The 16,808-nt window shown below is 43.1% G+C and overlaps 1 protein-coding gene across 2 annotated transcripts in view; it reads right to left on the minus strand.

Moving 5' to 3' along the window:
- Nucleotides 1-712: 712 nt before the first annotated feature.
- The window catches only part of ap3b1a (adaptor related protein complex 3 subunit beta 1a), a 59,061-nt gene continuing 42,965 nt past the window's right edge, over nucleotides 713-16,808 (minus strand). For both annotated transcript variants that reach the window (XM_065965511.1, XM_020654004.3), the window contains exons 24-27: nucleotides 13,326-13,410; nucleotides 12,633-12,730; nucleotides 10,523-10,661; nucleotides 713-2,117 (exon numbers count right to left, since the gene is read on the minus strand). In XM_065965511.1, coding sequence (XP_065821583.1) covers nucleotides 1,964-2,117; nucleotides 10,523-10,661; nucleotides 12,633-12,730; nucleotides 13,326-13,410 — 476 coding nt within the window. In that variant the 3' untranslated portion in view covers nucleotides 713-1,963. The remainder of the gene's footprint in view (nucleotides 2,118-10,522; nucleotides 10,662-12,632; nucleotides 12,731-13,325; nucleotides 13,411-16,808) is intronic.

Here is a 16,808-nt window from a genome sequence, read left to right on the forward strand (position 1 = left end):
GTTGGGGATGGAGTAGCAGAGAGAACTCCCATGATTCCCCGCCAGCCTCCACGTCATCTTTTGTTGTTGTATTGATTGAAAGCCCCCTGGTGGCGGAATATAGACACTGCGCCTTTAAAGAGTAGAGTAGCTTTGTTCGTTGCAGCTTGTAAACACATTCAAACTGTCTCACTGCAGGACTTAGCATAGACGTTTACTGCTTGTACCTCCACTGCAAGACACCTGAGAATATTACCTTTGTTGTAATGGAAACCCCCAGAAACGTCCAAAGTCAAAGTTTCAGAACATGTGTGAGGTCATTTCATGCTCTACATGCACACCTTTTTGTTTTCAGTATGCATTTGTCTCTTCAGGTTCATTTAAGATTCTTGTATTCATTGTTTTCTGCAGCATATTTGTGAGAAACATCGGGGAAAATAAATTACTTTGGGATGGACTGGGATTTGATTTGGCTTGTTTGATCAGTTGATGTTGGATGGAAACACTGGAGAAGAGGAAGAGGAACATGTGTGAGCAGGTGGAGTGACAGATTCATCAAAGTCATCATGTGATGAGTACATGGTGCTAAGCCTCGGCCTGCTAATTAGCAGCTCATCATTACTGCGTTTCAAGTTTGATCCACGTCCAGCTGAATGAGCAGAAATCACAGCGAAGAGAAGTAAACACGGACGCAGTCAGATAAAAAGGCAAAAAGTGAAAAGAGAAAAATATATCTGTTATAATAAATTCACTTTTTATTGTTCAGCATAAAGCGATACAGATAAAAAGACCTTGTTGATTTTAATCTAATGAATACGTTTGGTTTTCTACATTACATTATTTTCTCTTGTAGAAGGCACTTTACGAGATGGGACTTTGGGGGAAGTGGAAACACTGGAGTGGAAATCTACAGCAGGAAGAGAGACGGAAAGGGAAAGAGGAGGAGAAATGGGGAGGGGCAGTGAAGAAGTCACCTGTTAAATATCTTTATTTTTGAGAACTCTCGTAGGTAGGGGTAGTGAGAAGGATGAAATTAAGTCAAACATCGATTGTTTTGTGGAGCGCCGTGTAGAGCCCGACCGATAAATCAGCCGGCCGATTATATCTGCCGATATGAGCACATGACATGACGATCGTTATCGGCTTATTTTATCTCCGATATAAGTCGGTATTACTTGGTGTATTCAATTTAAGTTCATTATTTATTTTTATCAGTGTTCATTTCTAAGTTAAAATGAGCGTATCAGTGAACTGTTCTTATTCTGGACAACAAAGACCTCGGTCCAAATGTAAAAAAAACCTGTTCTTAATTATAAATCTTTTCCTTGAAGTGAGTGAAAACAGCATTTGAGTGATCAAAGCAATATCGGCTGAAATTATCGGCATTGGAATTTTTTCTCTCCCTAATATCGGTATCAGCCCCAAAAATCAAATATCGGTCAGGCCCTCGTTTCCTGTAGTAGGAAAGTACAGACTATTTGGCCTGTTGTACTTTGAGTAATGTTGGCTTTCTCACATGACGTATGTACAGATGTTTGAACACAATCGTGCTTCGTCAAGGTCATAATGGGATCAACAAGTAAACGCTGAGGTGAATGACCGTCTGAATTTATGATGCAGTGGTGTCATGTTTAATTTGACAGAGAGAAGTTTACATCATTTTAACTTTCTTATCACGTCCATAATAACTTCTGTGTTTTAAATCGTGGATAGACACTTGATTAACGTTCACAGAGTTATTCCTGTCGTTCAGGACAATCATCTGAAAAAAAAGCAGTGATTGGAAAAACATGAAACGCTACATGAATACTCTGAACAGTGTCTCCAGTTCACTGAACCTCAATCATTTGTCCTGAATTGTCCTCAACCATAGAAATAAAGTCTGTGAAAACTTTAAGTAAGTGCTGCTCCCCTTTACCTTTACTAGTGGAGGAAGGGAGGAAGGAGGAGGAGGAGGAGGAGGAGGAGGAGGGGTCGGGGATGTCTACGCCTGGGCTAGAGCTTGTTTGAGGTCTCGGAGCAACATGGACGCCATGACGCTTTTGTCTGTGTTGATGGTGAGGAGGGCGGTGGACGACTCCTTCAGCTCCAGCGACACCAACACCAGAGCGCCGCTGCTCACCGTCCGCCCGGCAAACCTGAAAGATGAGAAGAAAAAACATGAGTCCAAATTCTCGCCCTCCAGATTCTTCATCTTCTGGGCGCCTCAGAAGATGAATGTGTTATGTGATACCCTCGCTACTGAAGGCCACTTATCATACCCTATCGTAATTTACGGTATGGTATCGTACACCACCATGCTTAAGAAGTTACAGGGAGACATTTGTCGCCCAACCAAAGACCTACAAACTTTCTCACTTTTCAATATTTTATGGTGGATCTTACAAGATTCAAAGATCCAGGATTTCCATTTTCTGTATTAATGAAAACAAAACAAACCACAAAGACAGAAGAAACAACAAAATCAAAACAACAGAGACAAATTAAATATAACCAACAATCTAGACCCACCAGCCCACCCACCCGAGGACCCTAACTGATCAACCGAGTGGACCTCTATAGCACAGGAGACTCTGACAGACAAAACTTCAATACAAGACTTTCTCACATTTCCCCCTCAAACCATAAATCCTCCAGTTAGAAACCCCCTCACACCTTGTAATTACTCTTAATGAGCGAGTGAGACAAAGAAGGAAGGCGATGTGACAGGAAATAAGCGAGCGGAGTAACAGACAGTCTATTATCCCGCCGACTAAAGAGCCATTAGGGCCGAGACACGCCCTCCATGCCAGTCAAACTGGAGTTTAGCCCCTTTTTTATGGACTCTGGGTGTCTATGAGGGTCTGGGAGCCTCTGGATGCCCCGTCCCACCCCGTCCCACCCCGTCCCACCCGCTCCCTCAGGACCATCGGGAGAATTCACGGTCCACCGTCTCCTTGGATACCGTCCCTGCAGACCTGGGGCCAAATCTGGGCACACATGGTCCCCATTGAGAGAGCTAACAAGAGGCAGACAGGGGGCTGTGACCCGGCGTGACCCTCTTTGAGGGGGCGACGGAGCCGAGCCGAGCCCCCTCTGCATCTCTCGGCCTCACGCGGTTAACTCCCCGCCATCTGCCTCCATTTAGCGCTACATCGCCGCAACAAAGACCCCCCGTGGCAGCCTGCTTAGGCCTGACAAACAGCCCACAAAGGGCCCCACTTAGGCCTGACTAAAGCCAGTGAAGAGCCCCCCCCCTCTGCAGGCCGGCCTCTGGACAGGAGATGTCACAGAGCCCACAGCGACAGCGTGCAGCGCGGCAGGAGAGACCAACACGTCCACCAATTAGCACACACCCGCTAAAGACAAGGAGGGGGGCGAGGGGGGGGCACTGAAGGGGCTCTGCACGGCCCTGGCTCACAAACAGTAGTGTGTCTGGGTGCGTCTCAGGGGAGCTGCTAAATTACCATCAACAGAGGAGAGGGAGTTTATCAGCGAGCTCTCAGGGAGGAGAGAGAGAGTCCTCCTCACGCTTAATTAAAATATTAGCCACTTCAGCAGGAAACACATTCAACAAGAGGATTTAATTCTCTCAAAAAAAATACCAACCTCTCTGCTCGCCGCTCACTTCTTTAAATTATTCAGGGGGTGTGTTATGCGTTCATCGTATTTACTAATGTAGGAATTCAGGATGTTTCCCTCAGTCATTATCCATTACAGATTTGATCACACTTAATGATGAAACACTTTCAAATGAACAACAAAAACACGACCTGGAATATGGCAGGCAGAAAACAAAAGTAAAAAAAACAGAAAATAAATAAGCAGACGGTTAATTGAAGGATAGGCTAACTTGATTTGATTTAATAAATATTTTGAGCAGAGTTTCCGTCTTTCCATGTTTCTGGAGCTCTGAAAAAAAGACGTTAGAGGCTATGAATGATCGTAAAACACTTGAGAATGACTAAAAGAAGATAATATCTACAGGTGGAAGTATTTTAAAACACTCCTCAAACACACTGGTACGTCATGCAGGTTAGCACAAACTGGCCTCACTCTGTCTTCTTGAAATCAAAGCCTTTGCAGCAGAGGTCTGATTTCACTGCAGATCCAGTAAAAAAGATCAAAACAATCCTGTTAATGCCAAAAAAAAAGTCATATTCTAAATTGCAATTTAAATAAACTAGCTAAGAGGTGTTAACACACTTATGCTTATTCTCTGTCCACTTCCCTAAGCCCCCCCATCAGCCGCCCGAGGTGTCTATGTGGTCCCTGTGGCTTTGCTAATGGATTTAGGATATAAATCTATCATTTACTCAGCCAGTTAACACTACCCTGAGGCTGCTTTCATTCTGTCTCAGGAGACGCTGCTGTGGGGCTTTTTGTTCAAAGAAAGAAAACAGGAGCGTGTTTTGATCGCGTTCGTTATTTGAAGCTTTGAATATTGTCGCGTCGCTGTTTGTGGCAACAAAACCAGATCTAACTCAACACCAGTTCATCTTCAGGGTCGTCGAAGAGGAAGATTAAAGGACAAGCAGGTCCTTAAACGGGTCATTGGTATTCTCCTGTGCTCTTCACATACCGGGCTAAACACTGGATTAATTGCAGCGTATGGAATGAAAAGCAAAGCATAACCCCTGGACTTTAGAGCGGGCGGATTGGCATCGATCGGCATGGCTGCGGCTAAGCATCGCTCTCCCAATTATCTGTGATTCTCCTCAGTGTGTGGAGAGAGCCTGTGTGTGTGTGTGTGTGTGTGTGCCATCTGCCTCCCCTCCACCCGGCCACTGTGAACACAAAGCGGGCTTCACCTTTACATTCAAGCTCACGCAGAGAAGATGATGATTCTGTGAGCGAGAATGCAGGACTTAACCTGCAGCGAGAACATGAAGCCTCTAGAAACGTAAAGCCTTTAAAGAATGGGGCTCGCTGTAGAAACAACGCATTAACGGATCAAAGTCAGGAGTCTCACAAAGCATGCAGGGAAATCTGAGGGTGTAAAAAAAAAAAAATCACAACTGTAAGAAGTGAAGTAGTGTCTTCTGAGGATATTGCTCGTGACTGTTGCCGATCATTTGATTGATATCGGTTTAGCTCACGTTATAGTTTGTGTAGCTCAGCTCTAAAACGATGTTTGAAGTGTTGGAGTCTCACTCAGGGGAGGAAGCAGGAGCCCGACTTATTGAAATGATTAAAATGATTCATTCAAACTCAACAAGAAACGTTTTTTTTTTTTTGTTTTTTTTTTTACTAAATGCTATCCAGATGGTTAGCAGTTTGCTAAAACGTTAGCTGAGCTGCCCGTTTGTGCTGCTCGCTGATGAAAAACGTAATTCTAAGGAAATTGATCATCAACAGCCCCAAAAAAAAATCCTGCAGCAGATCATAAACGACCACAGTGGACCATTTACTGCCCAACGCTAACACAGGATGCAAACTGTTTTAACATCCTCATATGTAGTAACTGAAGAAATATCCAAAAAGAAATACCACGCCTAATTCACACCCAATATCAGAAATATAAAGCAGAAACATAATTGCTCATATGTCAGAGTTGGATAAGCTAATGTCTGATACTTTATTGATTTTGGCGCCCCCTGTGGACAAAGCAGTACATCTGTTCTCTATGCAGACTTTGTCCTGTACGCGCATGAAAAGTATTTTGTACACGTCAAAAGTATCACTCAAGGAGTTTTCCTGCTGTTCAGAATGTAAAAGTCTGGTTCCAAAGCGTGCTGATAATCACTTCGTCTGACACAAAGTGGCAAGACAAAAATGACATATTTAGAGATGATCAGTCTTTATGCTGATGGCTTTGTTTACTTTTGTAGCTCATAAAGAGACATCAATATCACATTCAGTCTGTTTTATAACGAGCTGAAAACTCCTCACAGGAGCTTTGAAATGACATCTTATGAAGTTGTAGGAGTGTTGGGATGACTTTCTAGTGTTCTCATGTCTTATTGTTTTGGATAATGTGGAACATAGGTAACATGCAATGTGTGTAATGATTGTCATATGTGCTACTCAGTTTGCATGTTCAATGTTGTTAGTTGGTGGCTGCTGCTCCATAATATTACTCCATCTTCTCGGGCAAGTGGGCAGGTGGACAAGTGGACGAGTGTTCTTCAACAGAGTGGTCAGTGAGGCCAGAGCAGACCCTGCGAGTGCAGATGGCCACAGCTATTAGCTCCAATTAGAACCAGGAACCTTCCATGCATCTCTAAAGCTCGAGCATACGGACGAACTGCAGCGCTGCACTCTAGATGAGGGATAAAGGGAAAATATTGGGGAAGAGGAAGCCGAGGATTAAAGTAAAAAAAAAAAAAACTGAGCTAAACGTGTCTACATTACAGCAGGTACATCTGAAGAGAGAGCATAAGCCATCTGCACGCTTAAGCAATCAATAACACGGAGACCAGACGTTTAATTAGTCAGCTTATAAATGATAGGCAATTACATTTTAAATAGGAACAAGGATTCAACTTCACAGGGGGGAAAAAAAAAAGCTAAATTCAGTGAAATTTAATTAAATCAAAGTGTAAGGTAAAGAGAAAGAATAGCTTATAAATCAACCAGTTCAGTTTTTCCTCTTCTGTTTTTTGTTTTTTTGTTGTTGTTGTTGAAAATTAGTCTCTAAGCAGACAGATTGGCAATGCATGCAAAATTCGATCAAATTTGCTTTCAAACGGACTGAAAAATAGAGCACATTTATTCTATTCCGCCTGTTTAGACATAAACAAGAACAGCGTTTTCTACATTTGCTTTCCTGCTTGATTTATTGCCATCCTCCTTTCCAGCAATCAATTTCTTGTGTTTCAGTGGCATCTCCCCCCTTCACCCCCTCCCTCCTCTACTTCAGCTTCTCGCCTGTTTGGGAAAAGCAGTGCTGCACCCTGCTGATAAACACGAGGAGTGCAGGGATACAGATGGAAGAAAAGAGACTGTTGCTTGGTGTCAACATTCTTGTGGTGAATCCAGTCTGCAACACAAAGCTGCCCGAGGTCAGTTTAGAGTTTTTTTTCTGAGCTGGATCTTTGGCAGGCTTTATATTTAAATCCCAGCTTTTATTTCTACACTGAACTGTAACTGTCACTCCTCCAGGGAGGGGGGGGGGGCAGATACTCTGTGGGATATTACTCCGATCAGAGGCTCTTTTCTCTGGGGAGATCAGAGGAGGAGAGGAGGGGTGTGGGTCCTGGATGGAGGTCACCTCACACTTCACAGTTAATGCAGAGTGACTTCCACAATAAGCTCTCAGTGGGTGTACCTGATCAGATCCATTAATCTGCTCCATTCAAAGTATGCAGAGAAGAAGTAAAAAAAAACAAAAAAAAAAAACAACCAGCTCAGGCAGGTTGAAATTTAACAGCTCAAAATGACTTAAATTGTTCCATCGGTTTTCAAGCAAAGAGCCTGAAACAATCAACCGATGCAGCATTTTGTGTCTTCTTCTCTTAAAGCAGTGAATTGAATTCTGAACTGGTTGCACATTTTAAAAAAAAGCATCTTTATCTCTGAGGACTTCTTGACTTTTCCCAATTAGGTTCCCTGAAATTTGAATGTTAAAAATTCAACAATTAAAACAAACACTGAAATAATAGCAAGCTGAAGTTATGAAGATTATACTGCCACAGTTTTCCAACACCTGGCCCAGCAGGTCAAAGGTTAAAGGTCAGCCTTAGAGAACAGTAAGTAAAGTTAGGCCATGTAAAGATTCATGAACTAGTCCGCAGATGTCATAAACAAATGTAAGAAAGAAGCGGCGTCAAACACAAAACTAAAATGTATAATTTGAAAAAAACATCTCCAGCACTGTGAGGGGAACCTAAGAGAGATCACAACTTCAGCTGCAATGAGGTAGGAGATATTATGATCTTTTATTACACCCCTGTGTTAAATTCTCAACCTTGATTGGCTAATTACGCGCAGCAACGGTCTGCTATCTCTTGATAGATCAATAGTTGTAAAAAAAGAGAGACAAACTGTTAAGAAGACAAGCAGACCTCGCTGTCATCACAGACTCGCTGTAATCATATCAATTCCCAGAAACAAGTACGGCTACGTGAAGCAGCGGGAGCAACTTGGGGTGAAGCGTCTTGCCCCGAGGACACATCTGGCTGCAGGACTTGAACCCACGACCTTCAGGTTGAAAGACGACCAACCATTGAGCACAGCTCCCCCTGTTTTTTGCGTGACTGACAGTCCAAAACCTCAAAATAGTTTCAATAGAAAAGTAAAATCAGGAAATATTCACGCTTGCTGTGAGCCCTTCAATAAAATGACTCAAATGATTCCTGTATTAGTCTCATTTTCACATATTTACTTAATGCCAGTCCAGTAATTGTTTAAAAAATTATGACGCATCTCTAACAAAACCTTCAATATGTTAATTATTGGATGTGTCAAATTGAAATCCAGTGCCTGTGCAGTCATGTGCACCAATAAATGGACATTCAGAAGAACTGAAAGGACAAATGTAACAAAGCAAAGAAAACAAATCCTGCTTTCTAAATGACGTCCTCTCAAATACAGATCTTAACTTAACTCGAAGCTGGTCACCACTAGGACACCGACAGACAATATTAAAATGGGGAGTGTCATCACAAATATGAGAGTGGGGGGGGGGGGACACACACGACATCTTGGTGTGCAGCCGTCACAGCAGCAGAGAGAGATTGATAGCACAGACTCAGTTATTCTATATGAAGTACAGGCTTATTGGCTGCAGGCCTCTCTCACCGGCTCACATTGATTTCCACTCACTCTCTCAGCTCTCGGTGCCCTTGTGCTGCTCTGACTGTCCCTCACTGATCCGCCGTCTCCTCCATTTTCCCTCTAACCGCATCCTAAAAACCTACACTAGACCAACAGGAACATCACCCCCCGGCAGAGACGAGGAGACAGAAACACAGGGCGACGTAACAAAAGACGCACAGACAAGCGGCGTGCAGGAGGACACAAAGGAAGTGGGAGAGAGACAGCGGTGTGGAGGGCGAGACAGATGGGGCTGCAGGGATGAAGGGAAAGAGGGACAGAGCAGGAAACAGAGGGAGAGAGGGAGGTGTAATTATCTATCAGGTGTTCGGGTGTGCGTGACAGAGGAGGAAGCTCATTAGCACACTCTGTGTACACCAATTACACAGCCAGGCTTCTCAGGGCATTCCCCTGGCATGTGTGTGTGTGTGTGTGTGTGTGTGTGTGTGTGTGTGTGTGTGTGTGTGTGTGTGGCTGCTGGGGACATTTTCACTCCATGATACCCCACATACAATCTTTAAATACGGTAATCATCCAATAAAACACGATGATCAAGCACACACACTCTCCTTACTCTAAGACAAACAATCTCCAGGTGTTAACTTGTCACAGAAGGAATCTGAAGATCTACATTTACTGAGTAATATGAAGAAGTGTTTGTGTTTTCTTATTGTTTCCTGTGCAACTATATCTCACTTTCTTGAGATTCAAAGTGTTTCTGCATGTGTAAAAATGAATCTAAAACGATACAGAAAAATGCTTTGAGAACGTCGGGACATGCTTTTAATATATCAGTTGACGTAACTAACTGTGTCCATGTTGTATGTGAAACCGTTTGTGAGGCGGGTCTACACAGGGGACAGGAGGGTCTAAGGCCTAATAATCCTCCACACACACAGTCAGTGGAAGAGACGGGAATTAGACGAGTACAGTGGGTGTGGTGTTGGTCGTGGTTGAAGGAACCTGCTTTCTGTTGGGAGGCTCGTTTCTGTAACACTGTAATGTCACACACTCTGCCGTTGTTGGGTTCAATGTAAAAGTCAAGTCAAGTTTATTTGTGTAGCATGTTTCAAAACAGCCTCAGCTGACCAAGAGAGACAAGATGTTAAAACAACAACAACAACAAATAAAATATTGGATTTTTCTGAACTTATTTCAAAGGCCGGGGGAAAAAAAAACAGGTTTTGAGTTGTGCTTTGAATGACTTTAATAAGTTACCGCCTCTGATGAGGGGAGACAAATGATTCCACAGACCGGGGGCCTGAAACAGAGAAGGCACAGTCGCTCCTGAGTTTCAGCTGAGCTCGAGGGACGACGAGGAGAGACCGCTCAGAGGACCCGAGTGATCGTGTTGGGGCGTGAGGGATTAAAAAGTTCTGATAAATAAGAGAGGGGCGAAACCATGCAGTGACTTAAAAAAAACAAGTAAAAGCATTTTAAAAATGGATTCTAAAAGTGAGACGGAAACGTGACGACCAGGTTGCTGATAAACTTTAAAATGACTGCAACCTCCTCTTTGCGGGGTAAGAGTAAGATGCTTTTTTTGTTTCAACACATACACAAGTCTCGGGGTGATATTTCATGACTAGTGGTGAGCTATTGCATGGAGATAATTATGGTAATGTAAGTGACAGTAAGAGGACGGTGAGGAGGAAAAGACGGGCATATCTTTTTTCACAGCTGACGGGAATCTGTTAACATCCGTCAATTAGAGTGAGACAATGTCAAACATCTCAATGTCTAAGTCTTTAACGGCACAATTGTCATGAAATACAAAAAACTAGAAACTGAATTGTGGACATCTCACCTGTGGAAGTTGTTCTGGCTGGATGAAACCTGCCCGACGTTGGCTACAGACAGGATGTGCTTGTTGATGGCCTGACTGGAGGAGTTTGCTGTTGCCATGGCGATGGTTGCAGAGGTCTCGTTCATGCCCAGGAGCTTACCTGAGATAAGAACATGGACATGTTTAGGGCGTCGAGCCGGGACCTACACCAACACAGCAGCAGCTTCATCGTGTTACGACAGTAAATTCAATGTGTGTGTGCGTCCAATTAAAATAATCTGAATTAATACAAAACAGTAATGATTATAGACCCATATACATCTAATGTCTCTAGAATTTTAGGGGCCTGGTTTCACAGCTTACACTGACAGAATGAGAGGACTGAATGGATTTAACACAGACTCAAACGGAGGAGGCTAAACAATAAAAAGGGTGCTTCATTCTAATTCTTAAATAATGGAAATATTTAAAAAAAAGAGTCCAAAATGAAGGTGAATGGTCAGTTCATGTGCTCTCAGTAATGAGCAGGGAATTGATAGAAAGAAAGGAGATAAATATGCACAAGTGAGGCGGGCATAAAAGAGGTCTTAAAGGCAAATATAATGAAAACCTGTTAACTGAAAGAATGAATTCACTTCACTCGATCTGTGGAAAGGGGCAATTTGCAAAGAGAGAAAAACAAGTTTTTTTTTTTTTTTAATTCTCTCAGTGCAGGAGTTGAATTCAGTGGCGCTCCAAACACAGTGCATGAAGATTAATTAAAGCAGAAGCAGCATCAAGCAGGCACTTAAGAGCACACTAATGGCTCAGACATGCTCTCATCTCCCCGTCAGTGTAAAGCTTCACAGGTGTGTTTGTGTGTTTGTGCAGGAAACGCCGCTGAGTGCTCCGTGAGAGGAGAGCATTTCAATGACAATGATAAGGAGATGTTTATTGTGCTTTAATTTGTACAAAACACATCATTGAAATCTATTGCATACATAAGAAGAAAACACTTTCTTTCACCTTTATCTATTAGAGGTGATTAAATCATTGTGTGTCAGTAAAATGTGTTTAGATGGTTTTGACTTTATTTATTTAATCTCCTTTAAAAGAACCAGTCTGGGGATATTCCTGTGTTTTCGTTTGGTTGTCAACAATCCCAGAAAAGATCAAAAAGAAGGGCGCCTGTAGCCTAGTGGTTAGTGCATACGCCCCATGAGCTCTGGGTGGGCAGCCCGGGTTCAAATCCGACCTGTGGCTCCTATCCGACATGCCGTTCCCCCCTCTCCTTCTCTCTCTCTCTGCGGTGTCTAACTCTGTCCAATCTCTAAATAAAGGCCCATAAATAAACCTTAAAACCCTAAAAATGAATGATAATAGCTTAACCTTCCTCTGAGTATTATCAGTGTATCAGAAGCTTGTCTCATGTTTTCTCTCCACTATTTAAAAACTCAGTCTGTTGCACTTCATTTCGTCAGGCCGGACTTAAAATGAATCTGCCGGTCAGGCCTCATTACCTATAAAAAAAAAGTCATTACTTATAATGTGAGTTCATTCATGGTGTTTTTACAGATGCACAATACTCCGGCTGAGCTACATGTGTGAAAGCAAACAGAAAAACTCTTCATCCCAACTTGACCCCGACTGTGACTCCTGACAGACCCCGAGTTCAATTCCTGCAAAAGTTCACCACGAGCGAGCCGCCGGGAGTGATGACGATTATCAATGAAGCTCCTTGACACCGTTTTCTGCTCCCAAGTATGTTCTTAACCTCTCTTTTGTTTAAATATGCAAAATACCTGAAGGATTCATATAAAGGCAAGATACTGTCAATACTGTGTTATATACTTTACATTGTAGGAACATTCTGGATTTCCACAGCGTCTTTTTTGCATTACTCCAGAGGGATGTACTTTAAAGAGAGCGTTTGTATAAATTTGTTCTTTAAGGGTGTTTAATAGTTTCAAAGTGTCACCTTGTTTAAATGTTTCACCTTGTGTTTTAATGGCATATATTGTACACACAAGTATAACACACTTTTCTGCCTTCACATGCAAAAGTCGACGATTCTTTTGCTTTTCTTTTTCTGCTCTAAGCTTTGAACAAGAAAACTTTTACTTTGGCAAACAACAAAGTAAGTTGAACTCACCTTGCTCCTTGCAGAAGTCTTGTTCGTTCAGGCTGCTCGGCATTAGCAGCTCTCCTACAGCAGGCTGGATGGACACACTGAACTGGTTCTCCTTTGTGCTGAAGGAAAAACAACGAAGAAAGAGTGTACCATTTACAGAAGGTCTAACATGAAGAATTCATCAGGAATCTTGAAGAGCAGGACGACAGCTGAAATCACAAACACTCTGAAGGATTTGTGTGGCTGATGTTTGTGTTTGTGCACTTTGTGTATTAAATGTTCCTCTTCCGATTGCCTTGGAAACTGCGCTCTGTGAATGGCATTTTAGGCCCGATTGATTCCCCCCCCATCCTGAACAGATTTTCTGATCAGGGTATTGAGCGGCTGAGCAGCGGTGCCAATGGCATTCAAGCGGGCTGATTTGGGCCGGGGCTGATTACTGGAGGAATAATTGTTATCCGAGTGAACCAGGGATCAATCCTGGCTGATGTCTCACCTGGGAGAGCGCTGGTACAGAGCAGGGCAGGAAAAGGAGAATTAACAAAGAAACAAACGAAGAAGAAAAATAAGGGGAAAGAAAGATGCAAATAAACTGACGAGGAAGAAGTAGATGTGAGGAGGAATCTGGAGACACAGTAGGGTGAAAAAGATGTACAAGCAAAAAAAAAGAAAAAAAAAACTGACTTGACATGAGTGGGTGTCAGCTTGTCTTACCATAACTGGAAGTTGGCTGCTTGCGTCGAGTCGCTGAAGTCAATACCCATGGAAACCGTCACCGAGGCCTCTTGCTCCAGCCGCTCTGAGAGGGGAGGGAAAAAAAGACGAGAGGAGGGAAAAAAAGGAAGAGTGAGTGACAAGGGCACAGTGTGCAGCGTGAGGAAGGATGGAGCAAAGGGAGAAAATACGAGGGGGTGGGGGGGAGGGGGGGGGGGGGGGCAGCAGAGTGGAACAGACAGGCATCCACACCACTTGTGTTTTCTACTTGGCAAAGCAAGGCCACCGTGTGTGAGAAATCTATCCTTCAATCTCACCCCCCCCCCACACACACACATACACACCTCTAGCCTCGGGGAAAGAGAAAAAAAAAAACAGATGAAGGACTAGCATATTTCCAAAACAAGAGGCTTGTCAAAGAGGGCATCAGCATCAAGAGAGACGGGGTGAGGGAGGGAGACAGAGCGGGAGAAACGAGAGCAAGACAGGGAGGTAAGTAAAGTCAAAAAATGCTGAAGTGGAGAGGAGGAGGGGGGGGAGGGGGAGGGGAGGGGGGGTTAAGGATGAGAGGAGCACAGACAGACAGAAACATCCTCCCTGCGCTCGCCCTGTCGGCCCTGTGCTTCTCTCTCCACGGAGCTGTGAGGATGTTTTACAGTATAACTCCTTTCACAGACAGGAGAAGAGAAGAAGAGACTCCAGAGGGAAACATCCAGAAACAGAGCCATCATGGACTCTCCAACTGATCCAGCCTTCACAGCTCCCCTCACAGGATGCTTCCTTATCTACACTTTCTTATTCAGTCTCTTCTATCGTCGTCTTCGTCTCTTCAATAATAATAGTCATAATTTTTTATTTATACAGCACCTTTAAAAATAGATGTTTAGAAAGTGAAAAGGCAGAAACTCAGGACAATAACACACTAAACACAGAAATGAGTAAGATGTTATCCCTCTCATCTAATTCTCAGCGAGAAAGAAATAGGGAAATAACCCTAACTCTAAAGCGGGGTACACACTACGAGATAATCAGGCCGATTTTGGGCCCGATTCCCCCCTTCCAACGAAAGTCAGCAAAGGACCGACCATCTGATGTTCCAAAGATCATCTTGCCAGATTCTCCTGTGGTGTGAGGTGTGTTAGGAGGGATTTTAACCTCCCAGATCTGCTCGGAAGACGATCGGGGGCCGCCCCGATTTGAAACCGTAAATATTAAACATGTTCAATATTTACGATCGGAAATCCTGCCGTGTGGGGAGAACACCGAGGACGGCCGAGCACGGACTCTGTGAATTATCACGTGGAATGGAACAATAGCCAATAGGGAAGCAAGCTGACTGAAGCAGGAAGCACAACAGACATTTCCATGGCAACAACAGCAAGTTAAATTGGATGTCATGAATTCAGGACCAACTTGTTGATTTGTGGCAACAACATGAGTTATATACAACGTGTCCTGTAAAACAAACCACAATCCAACTGACAAGGAAGGCAGTTCACCAAAATGTTTACCGTGATGGATGTACCAGCTAACAGCTAGCCACATTTAGCTTGGCCGTCATGTTTGTTTACTCTTAAATCGCGTTTGACTGCGCAAGATTACACGTTGTGTCGGTGAATTAATCGGTTAGCGTGTGGTGTGCCGAGTTGATCGTCTCGTTGCACACCACACTATGAGATCTGAACTGTTAATCGGTCAGGATTGTTGTCATGTGTGGGGTCTTTCACTTTATCAAAATCGTTTAAGATTCAAAAAATCGTGTAGTGTTTACCAGGCTTAAGGAAATCCCAAATGTTTAAACTTCATTTAGAAACTACTAGATGGCAGGTTTATTAACATTTCTCCTGAAGATGAGCGATAACATTATCTTATGCACTTTGTAGAGTAAACATGCAACACTTCTGGTTTGGTAACAAACAGTTTTTAGCGTTATCCCTTAAAGAACACAAATAAACAAAAAAAAAAAAAAAACAGAAGTCCATAAAGCTTTGTCTGTTTTCATCCTCTGCAACTTCTCCAAACCGACTGCAGCCAGCCACTCACAGTGGCCGGGCTCAATCGATCCAAATTACCCACTGTTTGGCTGCTTCAGTTCCTTCAATGCCCAATCAATCCCCTGCAATTGACAGTTTTAACATGCTCCAACGCACACCGCCTCCCTGAATGTATGTGTGTGTGTTTGCGTTCATGACAAAAGAAAATCTAGAGAACCCCGTGCTCTCCGTCTCGTATTATACTGAGTGAAGCGATCATAGGGGAAGAAATATGGAGATGGTGCATGTTTGTTTGTCTGATCGATACTAATGAACAGGGATTAAGCTGAAGTCGTATTGGCTGTTTTCATGTTGGGGGAGTGGGGACAGGGCTGTTGGCTGAACTGATAGCAAGCAGGCTTAAAGGTTTCAGACATAATGATCATTTGATATCTGTCAGAGAAAACAATACTATTAAAAGGTAGAGCCGCAGGAATACCACAGAGCCATCGTGAAAGACAAGTGTTGTTGCATAGATTGGAATAAATGTGTTCAACATTGCAGAGGTCGACATGTTGGAACAGTTTCTGTAACTTGTCTCTAAATCTGCTCGACTTCTTTGTTGAACTGGAAAAAGAAGCAGCATAAAAACTCAGAAGGTTACTACATATTTAACTATATTTTTGGGGGTATTTGTACAGAGAAAAAACATCGTTTGATAACAGCAGAATTGAGCATGCCAAGTCAGAAACGATGTCCTTGACATTTCTCTGCAATGACCATTTCATTTGACAAAGTCGTCCATTCAGGCGCCTCTGCCCGTCATCATGGTTTGGAGCACTAGTTTGGTTACGTCTGCTATCGCTCTAATCTCATGTAAACAAAAGTGACAGCGTCGCACAATGACATCAAACAGAGGAGAAAACTTCCACACAGTGGGACGCTACAAGCCCAAAACACAGTTTTCACTCAAATACACATAAAGGCTTAATGTGATTTTTCACACTTAAATATAATATAAATCAAGAATATCCTCTGAAAATAACTCTGTGAGTCATGACTGTCTACAATGGGTTTAACACCCGAGTCCCACTGTCTGTGATGTTTTCAGAGTTTTCAGAGTCCTATCTTCACTTTGTTTACATCGCCTGGACAGCCGGCTGACTCCTCCCCTCACGTATAAAAGTTGTTTAATTGAGGGACTAGAGAAAAGAAGAATAACATACTGTACTCACTGCTTAACTGTGTTTCTAGATCACGCTCATTTCAGGTAAATTTACATGCAGTGTGAAGATACCAGCATAATAAAGATCGCTAGCATTAGCATGCTAACACAACAATGCAGCGCGAGTTGTTTTGGTTTCATGCTGGTGCTCAAAGGCGACACCTGCTGGATCAAAAAAATATCGCATATAAAGCCTTTAAACTGTGTTTCTGGAACTCTTCACCCTGGAAGGTTTTTTCCAAAAGATGCTTTTTAAAGAAAAACCTCAGTTTACAAAAATACTTG

This window comes from Labrus bergylta, chromosome 17, assembly GCF_963930695.1.
Source record: "Labrus bergylta chromosome 17, fLabBer1.1, whole genome shotgun sequence".
NCBI lineage: Eukaryota > Metazoa > Chordata > Actinopteri > Labriformes > Labridae > Labrus > Labrus bergylta.